This window comes from Vombatus ursinus, unplaced genomic scaffold (assembly GCF_900497805.2).
Source record: "Vombatus ursinus unplaced genomic scaffold, bare-nosed wombat genome assembly UNPS02014812.1, whole genome shotgun sequence".
Taxonomy (NCBI): Eukaryota; Metazoa; Chordata; class Mammalia; order Diprotodontia; family Vombatidae; genus Vombatus; species Vombatus ursinus.
Genome location: NW_020954590.1, coordinates 84,501,020 through 84,513,364, shown reverse-complemented (window position 1 = coordinate 84,513,364; position 12,345 = coordinate 84,501,020). Strand labels below are relative to the sequence as shown.

General features: G+C 38.2%; 1 protein-coding gene across 1 annotated transcript in view; it reads right to left on the bottom strand.

Annotated features, from left to right (window-relative positions):
* Positions 1 to 234: 234 nt before the first annotated feature.
* The window catches only part of LOC114054009 (sodium/potassium-transporting ATPase subunit beta-1-interacting protein 3), a 777,776-nt gene continuing 765,665 nt past the window's right edge, over positions 235 to 12,345 (bottom strand). The window contains exons 6-7 of the mRNA XM_027877099.1: positions 3,861 to 3,940; positions 235 to 270 (exon numbers count right to left, since the gene is read on the bottom strand). Coding sequence (XP_027732900.1) covers positions 235 to 270; positions 3,861 to 3,940 — 116 coding nt within the window. The remainder of the gene's footprint in view (positions 271 to 3,860; positions 3,941 to 12,345) is intronic.

Genomic DNA, 12,345 nt, shown 5'->3' with positions numbered 1-12,345 from the left:
GTGTGATGCTCTGATTTGTATTGAAAAAAATTCCTGAGCAAAGGTTAATCTGTTAATAGCATGTTTTAACATCCAATAACTGGCTCAAGAGAGGTGGTTAAAGAATACATCCCATGGTACTTGCTACTGCTCAAGGTCATTAGGCCTGGCATCCTTCTCTGTTGATAAATTCATGAGAAGAGCTATGTGGTGAGACAGATTATTCCTTTCTCCTTCCTTTGCCCTGTCAAGCAATCAATCAGTGGATAAGCACTTGTTGTTTAGTTCTATCTGAATCTTTGTGACACATTTTGAGTTTTCTTGGTAAAGATACTGGAGTGGTTTGCCGTTTTCTTCTCCAGTTCATTTTACAGATCAGGAAACTGAGGCAAACAGGGTTAAGTGACTTGCTCAGGGTCACAAAACTAGTAAGTATCTGAGGCCAGATTTGAACTCAGTTTTCCTACTTTAGGCATAGTGCTCTATTCACAGTCATCTAGCTGCATCTAGTAAGCAAATATTACTGCATACTACTTGTCAGCCTTCAGGCACTGTGCTAGATGGTTTTTGTTGTTGTTCAGTTATGTCCAACTCTTCCTTTGAGGCCAGATTTGAACTCAGGAAAATGAGTCTTCCTGACTCCAGGCCCATTGCTCTGTTCACTGTTTCAACTAGCTGCCCGATGCCAAGTGCTGGGGACACAAAAAAGGGGAAAATCACAAAAACAGTCCCTGCCTTAGAGGAGATTACATACTAAGTGAGGAGGTAATATATAGATAAATCAGTGGATACAAAATACTTACAAAGAGAAAGGAAGGTAACCTCAGATAGGAAAGGTCAAGTGGATTGGAGGGCAAGGAAAGGAATGACCATCAGTTGGCCTTTCTACTGACCCTGGCCTGAAAGGAAGCCAGGAATTTCAAACAGTTCTGGGAACAGAACCAACATATAACACCTTGATTTCTCAACAATTATTACCTTAGAATCCCTGTGAAGCAGGGAAACTGATGGAGCATCACCAACATATGCCAGAGATGGGACTTTTTCTGTATATAAGGGAAATGCTTATAAGCCATTTTCCTGCTGTCAGCCTACAAACTGGGTCCCTGTATTATGTTTAATGGAGGAATGGATCAATGCCTGTGCAGTATTTAGGAACGTCACAGGCTAAATAGAAATACCTTTCTGTCAAGGAATCACAAAGAAAACCAGAAGGTGTGTCCTTTAGCCTAACCACGAAAGTCATTTGTGATGAAAAATTTTGCTTCAGATATGTAAGCTTTAATATGGGATGACCTTCACTTTCTAGTGTGGCCACTGGCTTTTCCACAGAATCACCCTTTTGTATAACTTAGGCTGCCAATTGATGAGAAAAATAGCCGAGAGTCTGATCGCCTCATATGTCCTCCAACAATCCCATCTGAACCCTCAATTTAAGTCAAAACTGAAGAGGTTCTAGTTAGGATGTGGAGGCCCTCAGAGAAGGTTGCTGCAATAGACTGAGAGGAACATATAGTTTATCTGAGCCACTGAAGCTGTCTACACTCATTGAAGACAGCTAGGTGCTTTCTTCACTACAGGATCATAGGATCATAAATTTAGAGCTGGGTGAAACTGTGGGGTACAGTGGAATGGATTTGGCATCAGTAGACCTGGATTCAAATCCTGACTCTTCAACTAACTACCAATATAATGTTGGGCAAGTCTCATACTATTTCTGGGTTCTGGTTTCTTTATCTGTAAAATGTATGTGAATCAGATTATTATTATTTTTTTATGAGCAATCGGGGTTAAGTGGATTGCCCAGGGTCACACAACTAGTAAGTATCAAGTATCTGAGCTCACATTTGAACCCAGGTCCTCCTGACTCCAGGTCCAGTGCTCTATCCACTGTACCACCTAGCTGCCCCAGAATCAGATTATTTCTAAGGCAAGGTTCTTAATCTTACGTGGTTAAACTTGGTTAATTTGGCAACTGTATTTCAATGTAATTTCCATTGTGATCCTATGTATTTTATTTTATGCATTTAAAAATATTATTCTAAGAAGGGGCACATAGATTTCATCAGGTTGACAAAAGAGTCCGTGACACAAAAAAGGTTAAAAATTCTTGCTCTAAAGTCATGGGATCATAGATGCAGAGATGACAGGCAATTTTAACATTATGAAGTTGAACCCTTTACTATATAGATAAAGTGACCAAGTTCCGGAAAGCTTTAGCGACTAGTCACACAGTTTGCAACTAGCTGAGCCAGAATTCAAACCTAGGTTCTCTTCTAATACTAAATCCATCACCTTTTTCTTCATCATTTCGTGACTTTCAATTCCTTTTCAATAATTTTTGTTCTATACTTCCATGTATGAATGCCATTCTCCTTGGCAGAGAAAAAAAAGAAACAGAATAGGAGTTGAGTCACACCCTGTTTTCTATCATCTTGTCATTATTTCATCCTCACCCCAATGCAGTGTCCCTCTCTCTCTTCTTGCCCCCAGCATAACTTTAAAAGGTTATTCATGTTTTTAATGTTTTCATTAGTATTCATTGCAAGCCTCATTTCATTTGTGTCTTTGTCATTCCTCACATTATTCTTATAAGATCACTTTTATATTCATACTATTCATCCTCAGTTATCTACCCTTCCTTCCATATTCTATAAATGTCTTTTTAAAATATGCATTTGTTAATGAGTCCCCTGAGCCACTAAAATGGTCTCTTTAGACAACTTCATCTTTTCTTCTTCATTGGCATCATCTGCATTTATGTCTTCAGACTTTCATTCTTGAAAATCTCTTGTTCATCTTGAGCCAAATTCCCCAGAAATGCTACCTATTTTTAACCTGGGCTTTTTGACATGTGATCTTACAAAGTCTTTTCAAAGACCAGTCTATTTAGCTACCTACTCACTTACCTTGTTTCCTCCCTCTCCCTCTGTCCTTTTCTTCCTTCCCTCCCTCCCTCACTCATTTCCTTCCTTCCTTCCTTTTCCCTCCTTCTTTCTTTCTTCCTTCCTTCCCTCCTTCTTCCTCATTCTTTCACTTCTTCCTTCCTTCCTTCCTTCCCTCCTTCCCTTTTTATTTCCTTCCTTCTTATTCCTGCTGTATCTATGGTAAAAAGGTGATCTAGGCTTTTCTTTTACATGACATGTTATAAACTCAATGAATGAATATACATCACTTAGCAAGATATCATCCCTTTCCACTGCTCTTGCCATTACCTCCATTACTTGGAAGATAGTAAATGAGTCAATCTGCAGAGATTGGTAGAGGTATGGTATGATACAGTGGATAGAACACTGGATTTGGAGTCAGAGAAGTTGGGGTGGAATCCTGACTCTCTCACTTACTGCTCATATGACCTTGGACAACTCATTTAACCTCTTCTAGTTTTCTCTTCTTCTTCTTTTTTTTTTTAAAGGCAATTAGGGTTAAGTGACTTGCCCAGGGTCACACAGCTAGTAATTGTCAAGTGTTCGGTCTGAGGCCAGATTTGAACTCAGGTCCTCCTAACTTCAGGGCCGGTGCTCTATCCACCGCCCCACCTAGCTGCCCCTGGTTTTCTCATCTTTAAATGTGAGTGTTGGTCTAGATGGCCTCTGAGGTCCTTTCTATCTCTAAATATATGATCCTAAGTGTTCCCTTCAGCAGGCTAAACAATGCCAGACCCTTATTCTTCCTGTAGTTAAATAAATGATTTAGATACTGAAATGATAATCTCTCTTTGAAAAAAATACATGCTACATGTGAAACGTCTTCCTTTAATAGCAATGATTATAAGTTAATATAAAAATTAGTAGCAATTTGTCCAGATTCATTCTGGTTCAGGTTAGTTCTGGCTGAGTTAGAAGGATTAATATTTTCTGGCTCATCACAACCTTACTTACAGGTTTAACAGGCTTTAATTCAACATGATCCTGGGGGGACTGATGGTAGGAATGTGTGTCAAGTCCACCTATGAAGTCAACTGAAAATATAATAGTCCAATATAAATATATAGATGGAAATGTAAAATACACATAAAACTGAAAATTGAAAATAGAATATACAGAAATAAAAGGTATTCATGTCTGAGATTTACCATAAAATGGAAAATAAATGTTTTTAATACATGACTAAAATCAATGAAGTCAATGAATAAATAAACTACTGGTGAAATTTAAGAGACATTCAAAGTATGTAGGAGCTTTTAGACTGAAAAAAATCCCCCATTTTTATTGGTTTTCGTAAAAGACAAAATAACATCAGAATATCAATTTATTTATGATGCCCCCAGAATCTTTTACATATCCTTTTTCTTTATATGTCAAAACTTTTTTTTGGGGGGGGGACTAGGCACTGGGGTTAAATGACTTGCTCAGGGTCACACAGCTAGTAAGTGTTTAAGTGTATGAGGCTGGATTTGAACTCAGGTGGTCCTGACTCTATCCTCTGCACCACCTAGCTGCTGCCTCAGAACTTTTTTTTTTTTGCTACAGATGCCATAATCCACTTTTTCCTAGTATGTTTTGTTCATGTTTTGAAAAAGGCTCTCAAGAAATCACCTAATAAATCTCTTTGACTCATGATAGGACTGCTCTTAATACATCCCAGAGAGAGTTAAGTCATCTTTAAAATATTCAAGGGAGCTTTCATAACCTCCTGGTAAAGTGACCAGATGTCTCATTTCCCCTAAAGTTAGAATTTTCTTTCTAAATGTTTGTTCTGAATCTCTTCTGTGTCACTCAGATTCTTCTTGTCCACTCTCATTTCAACTACTAATTCTAATTTATGTCAACTGCAGCTCAGCTGTACTTATGTTCTTTTCTAATTTTCAATCAACTTGAATTAGAATTAAGTTACATTACATAAGTACATATTCAACAAGTATGAAGTCAAATAGTGCTCCTGTTCATGTGTAAATTAATACTTATGTGACCTTGGAAAAGTTACTCACTCTCTCTAAGTCTCAATTTCAATATATGCAAAATGAGGGAGGTTGGCTTAAATGATCACTATTTTTCTAGCTCTAAATTCCATAAACTCAGCATAAGTCCCTCAAGTCATTCATTGTTCCTAAAATGTTTTCTATGTCTGTTCCTACATTTGCACACCTATATGTCTGTATACAATACTATAAATATATACATTTCTGTGTTTATATATACACATATACATACACAAACCTATAATGCAGACACACAATGTGCCCAAAGTGTATTTGAAAACTTAGTTATATCTTGCCCTAATGCCAATCACTTAGGTGAACTGATATTGACCTTCATTAATAAGAACTAGACTAGAAATTAGATTTGGGCTTGGATTTTCCTCAGTTACTCTTCACCTCCTCCCAAAATAATCTTGAGTCTGTTTCTCTGAGCAGATCAAATTCTAAATTGACTGTGTTCTAATTTTCATTAAAAAATATTAAAGACATTATAATGGAAGAGCAATTGAGGAAGGGGCTCGAGAGCTGAAGAGGTTATGCTACAGAGAAAGAAGCACTTTCTTGAAGGTAATTTTGTACTCAGAGACATGATCTTGTCTACCGCATGATCTTATCCATGTAATATCAAGGTGTTTTATAATGGGGGTTAGCCATAGTGAAAAATACTATGTCATGTTAATACAGCAAAGTGTAAGCTCTTCGTCACTGCTTTACCTCCCACATCCCTACTTTTTTCTTCCAAAGCATCTGACCAAGTGCTTCTGATCCTCCCCTCCATTTCCACTAATCATATCTTCATTACACTTTTAATTTTTGATAAATTGGTCTTTGTGAGGATTCTTGGCAGGGTTTATGGGGAGTGGGGAGGGGAAATGACTAAAAAAATATTGAACCTAAATGATTTAGTGTCGGTTATCTTAAAAAAAAAGCTGATCATTTAAAATACCCTATGCCTTTTCCATTCTGGGAAAGCGAAATGTTACATATAAACATTGGCTCAAGAGCCAGCAAGGATATCCTTTACTTTTAGATCTTACTAATCTATTTCCTGGGCCAAACTTAAACAGAGCACATAGCTGCCAAGTCATCTCTTAGAAGAAATAATGTTTCTTGTAATTGAGCCTCTTTGCAATTACCCCCTCCAGTCACCTCAAGTCTCTGACAAGGATGCTAACCAAGTGGATGAATGGTTTGCAAGAGTTACTATATATTTATAGTGATATCTTGCTGTATGAGGACAGTATTATGTTTTCTCCTTGTAAAAGACACACAACCACTCAAAACTTTGTATTTGTCTATAGGAAAGCTTAGGTCATAAAGCAAATTTCCTTTGGATAATTCAGTACTCTGGAGTCATACTTAATTCCCCTACCTAGTTCTCTCATACCTAGTTTACTTTATACATAATAAGCAAAAGAGATCTCAAAGGCGATTGATTTCCCCACCCTTCCCCACATTCTGGTGTTCAGGGTAAAGAATATGCAAGGTGGGCAAAATGAATGCTGCTGATTGCTGACCCTGACAGCTTCACATGACAAATAATTCATCACATGCCCTGTGAACTTGAAGGCTCTAGCTCCTTGGGAGCTAGAAAAAGAATTGCCCATAGCTGAGTATTTCTTGGTGTGGTTCAGACCCAATCTAAGTGCTAATGCCTTCCTGCCCCCATGGAAATGAGATTGGTTCTTACTGTAAATCTATAAGTAATACCTAGAGAAATCTTTGTTGACTGTATTCTCCATTTCTTTGTCCATCTGAGTAGCCTTCTATAAAGGAGTCTTCTTCTGCAGTAAGAGCACAGAGTAGATATTTCTGTGCTTGTGTGTGTGTTTGGGAAAAGTGAATTAATAATGAAACAAGCCCATTTTTATTGTAATACGATATCTATACTTCAGATTTTATAAGAGATGGCTATCACTTAAAAAAATAGGAAGTTCCATTCATTTTTGCTGCCTTCAGAATATCTCTGATTCGAAATATGAAAAAAAAATTAGAACTGAAAGTATCTTGGCATTGTTACACTTGCTTTATAATATTAATTGATTTGATTTATAAATTTGGGAAATTGCATTCAACAGGAATGCAAGTCAGTGACTATGTACTTAATGCCTTCCATTAAGGGCATTGAGTACTCTACTACTCTTTCCATAGAAAGACATTATGCTAAGCACCAAGGGTGATGGTACATAATGGATTTGGAGTCTGAAAGATTGAGTTCAAATTCTGGTTCTGTTACTTACTAGCTGTGTGGTTTGGGGCAAATTATTTAACCTCTCTGGGTCTTTGCTGTTGTTGTTCAATCATTTGAGTTGTGTCTGGCTCTTTGTGACTCCATTTGGGCAGAAGTACAGGAGTGGTTTCCCATTTCATTTTTCAGCTCATTTTACAGGTGAGGAAATTGAAGCAAACAGGGTTAATTGACTTGTACATTCATTTTACAAAAGAGGAAACTCTGGGGCTTAGTTTCTTTTTTTTGTAAAACGAATGGGTTGAAGAAAATAATCATAAGGTCCCTTCAAATTTGAAATCTTATGATCTAAACTAAAGTTTAGATAAGATCTGTATTCCCACTTTCATGGAGCTGATAGTCTGTTAGATAAAATATTATATATGTCCCAAACAATAAATAATTGCTTTAGAGAGGTAAAAGAAAAGTGTGATATAAGATGTGGGGAAAGGGTTTATGGGGAACATCCCTTTCACTGGGGCACAGAAGTAGGAACAAGAAGAGGTTTCCTTGAAAGTGTTTGGCTTTAAAGGATAGATAGGAATTCAACAGGTGAAGAAAGACAGGACATTCTAGGTACAATGAACAAAGTCTCAAAGGCAGGAAAAGTGGGGGATATGATTGGGGGACAAGTATCCTAGTTTAATTAGAGAGAAGAGTATGGATGGAGCAAAATGTGAAATAAGGTTGGAAAGGTGAGGTAGTCTCAGATTGTAGAGGGCCTTCAATAAATATTTTCAACAGGTAGATATCATAGGATCATAGATTGGTAGCTCTGTGGCTCAGTGGATAGAGCCTGGAGTCAAGAATACCTGAATTCAAATGAGCCCTTAGACACTTCCTAGTTGTGTGATCCTAGGTAAGTCACTTCACCACTGTCTGCCTCAGTTTCCTCATCTGTAAAATGGGGAACTAGGAAGCCTCTTGATGAGGGTGAAAGAAGAAGTATAAAAGCTGGCTTGAAGCTTAACATTAAAAAAAATACCCAAGATCATGACAACTGGTCCCACAACTTTCTGGCAAATAGAGGAAGAAGAAATGGAAACAGTGTCGGTTTTTATCTTCTTGGGTTTAAAGATAACTGCAGACAGTGACTGCAGCCATGATATTAAAAGATGCTTGCTCCTTGGAAGGAAAGCTATGGAAAATTTGGACAGCATACTAAAAAGCAAAGACATCACTTGGCTGACAAAAGTCCATATAGTCAAAGCTATGGTTTTTTCAGTAGCAATATACGGTTGTGAGAGTTAGACTCTAAGGAAAGCTGCTGCTGAACTGACACTTTCAAAATGTGGTGCCAGAGAAGATTTTTGAGAGTTCCTTGGACAGCAAGGAGATCAAATCAGTCAATACCTAAAGAAATTAATTCAGGCCATTCACTGCGCTGGGAGGTCAAATATTGAAACTGAAGCTTAACAACTTTGGCCACATAACGAGAAGACAGGACTCATCAGAAAAGAACCTGATGTTGGGCAAGATTGAAGGCAAAAGGGGACAACAGAAGATGGGATGGAAAGATAATATCACAGAAACAATGAACATGAACTTGGACTGACTTCAAGAGATAGTGGAGGATAGAAGAGCCTGGCATGCTATGGTCCACGGGTCACAAAGAATTGGACATGACTGAACAACATGAACAATAACAACAACTTCCTGACTCTGGCCCAGCATTCATTCCCCTGAGCCACCTCGCTCATAACTCTCAGAGGTAGGGATGTGCACATGGGTCTTTGTGAATACAGGTCTCAGAATACTATCTGCAAAATCACGCTGTCTTTCTACTGAGGAAAGCTATTATACACATGGTTGCAATTTTCATAAATGTTGAGTAGTAGGAGAGGGTAGAATGAAATTGGGAAACAGCTAATAGTCCCATTTGGTTGGACTTTTAGAAGGGGAATACTATGGAATAAGGAGGGAAATTAAATTGGAACATGGTTATAGAACCTTAAAAGCCAGGCTAAGAAGTTTGATTTTTGTCTATTGGTATCAGCAACTCACTGTCATTTGAGTGGAATACAATAATTTAGTACAATAATTTTGGCAACATGAAGGATAGGCAAAGGCAGATAAGAGGCTGTTATACTTGTATGGGTAAGAGTTAATAAAGTCCTGAAGTAGGTTGGTGGAAGTAAGATTGAGAAGACAGATTAGAGATGCTATGGAAGAAAAATCAACAGAACTTGGAAATTGGTTGCAAGGGATCAATAAGGGAGAAGGAAGCGTCAAAGGTGACGCTGCGGTTTCAAGCCTGGATCAATGGAGAATGGAGCTACCATAAACAAAAATAGGAGAGTTGGGAGGTCAATTTAAAAAATCAAAAAGAATGCATTAATCTATTAAGGTACTGAGCATACAAAAACAAAAATGAAACTGTTGATTAGTGGGGAAAATGATGGATTTATTTTCAACATGTCGAGTTTGAAGTGCCTTTAGTACCAGTTGACAGTTGGAAATATGGGAATGAAATTTATGATGGGAGAGTTTGAAGATGGATGTGTAGATTAGGCAATCACTGCATAGAAGTCAAAACTGAATCGTTGGGGACAGTCAAGATTACCAAAGGAGAGAGTATGAAGAGAAAAGGGGCATAGGTCTATAGATTTAAAACTGGAAGGTACATTAGAAGTCATCTAGTTCAATCCCTTTATTTTACATATGAAGAAATTGAGGACCAGAGAGTTTCAGTAACTTCTCTAAGGTTACACAGATAGAAAGTAGCAGAACTGGGAAAGTAGTAGAATAGGACCCAGGTCCTACAATTCTAGTACTAGAATTCTTTGGACTGCATCATGAGGACCAAGGACAAAGCCTTTGGGGACAACTACATTTAAGCACAACTATATTTGGACAGTCGGAGAAGGACCAATCAGCTAATTAATCTGATGAGCAGAAGTCGGACAGAGAGGAAGAAAACTGATCTAGAACAACGTTACAGAAACCAAAGGAGGGGTTGGTATATTGAATGAGAGAGCAATTGACAGTGTCAAATGCCATAAAATGGTCAATGAAGATAAGAACTAAGAAAAGGCCATTGGATTAATAACTCATTGGTGTCCTGGGCGGGAGTTGTTTTAGGAGGGTGGTAGGCTCAGAAGATTACAAAGACTTGAGAAATGAATAGGTATGAGGAATGAGGAAGTATAGGCCCTGAATATAGCCTATTCCTCTAAAAAGTTTAGGTGGTAAAGAAAAGAGAGATTTTACTGGAGGAATATAACATGTAAAACAAATTGGCAAACACAAGATAATTTCTGGAAGAAGAGAGACTTAATGACTAGGCATGAAGAAAGGGTTCATTTAGGAGGAATGCATGCTGAACCTGCAAGAAAACTAAGTATCCTAAGAACCCAGCATATGTCATTTATCTTAGCCATGCTAATGAGTTGAGAGCCAAGAAAATCCTATAAGAATTCATTTGGAGATCTGGGGATTCTGGGTTTGTGAGGGCAGGGCAAACAGGGCAGGAAGTAGTCCCCCAGAACTGTGCTCTTCATACTAGTGACATTTTCTGCCCTGGAGCAAACAAAGCCCCAGTCTCTCCAGCCTAGGTACAGCTCTACCAGAAAGGAGTCTAAGAGGAAAAGTTTGAATAACAAGGGATTTATTAAATTCCTCATTTTTATTAAATAAAGTAGTGTTTCAGAGGTCACAGTAGAAGTGGATAACAGAGAAGGCTGGCTGACTGGGCTGAGCTAGACAGGTATGGGAAGAAGAGGATCATTGGATCATAGGATCATAGGTTTAAAATTGGAGATCTGAAAGGTCATTGAATTCAATCCCCTCATTTTAAAGAGGAGGATATTGAGTTAAGAGAGGTTCGATCACTTGTCCACCATCACAAAGCTAGTATGTGTCTGAGGTGGAATTCAAACTCAGGTCTTTCTGACTCCAAGTCTAAGCTACAGGGAAAAGGATTTTCACCTAGGGTAGGAGGAGGATTCTGAATTTTAGGATTAGAAGATTATGCAGTTAGAATTTGCTAGGAAAAGGGCAGGAGTAGTACTAGCCAGCATGTATATAGTACTTTAAGGTTTGCAAGGCTTGTAGAACGATAATACCCTTGTGCTTCTAATTAGAACATTGATATGATGAAGCCTTTCTCTGCTAATGGTATCTCCTGGGTAATCAGCTCAGGTGATTGTAGTGGGAGAAGGTTAAAGCTTATGGGGCCCACAGACTTGGATATCCTCATTAAGTGTTTAACTAGCATAGAGGTTATTTTTAATCTCCATAAAGCAGAGGTTCTAACATTTTTTTTTTTTTGGTATCATGGACCCCTTCCACAATCTGTTTAAATGCAGAAAATAAAAAAAGTAGTATTATAAAAGAAAAATTATATTGAAATAGAGTTAGCAAAATATTTTAAAAGTTCACAGGCCCCAGGTAAAGAACCTCTGTCTTTGAGGCTACATGCATGCTTACTTGTTGCTATGCTAAGAAACAAGGAACAATAACATACTACTTTTTTTTTAAGAGAGACTATACCAACAATGAAGACTAATTAGCTTGCGTGTTCCAAGCTCAGTGGAGCTGATATAGTGTTCTCATAAGTGCTTATTTTATAAGTTGCCAATTCTAGGAATAAAGTCTAAAGGAGCCATTGTTCATGCTTCTAAGAGCATACACCTATCAGAGCCATTAATGTTGCAGTTTAGCTATTGTGTGATGTGAAGTCATAAAACGGAAATGCCGGGTTGAGCTGAGTAGTCTTGCAGGGAGGAGCTTAAAAGACTCTGGAGAGAATTTTGCAGCATCCCACTGATAATGAATGACTGCTTACAGAAGAAACCAGTTATTTTAACTGTAGCTGGCAGCCAAGACCTATCATTTTTCTCAAGTTGCTGCACTACTCTACAGGGTCACCTCTCTGGCTGACTGCTACCTGACCGGTGGAAAATTTCCATTCAAAACGCTTCTCTTGCCCAGTAGGGAAGAGGTGTGGGGCCAACACTCCTTGCTGTGGACCAGGCATTAAAGATTCTGTTGATTCCTTTTCTGGCAGCTCTGAAGGATGGAGATCATAGTTTCTCTCAATGGTCAGGCTGTAAAATACTGCTGACTCAAGAAGGTGGTGCTGATGTTGTAAATAATTTTAACAACTTTTGGAACTGTTCAGGCTGGATAGATGACACCCAAGAGCATGTTTTATTACATCTCATTTCATTTTTACCCTGATGCAGGGAACTTCAAATCTTTTCCTGGACCTGGGAAG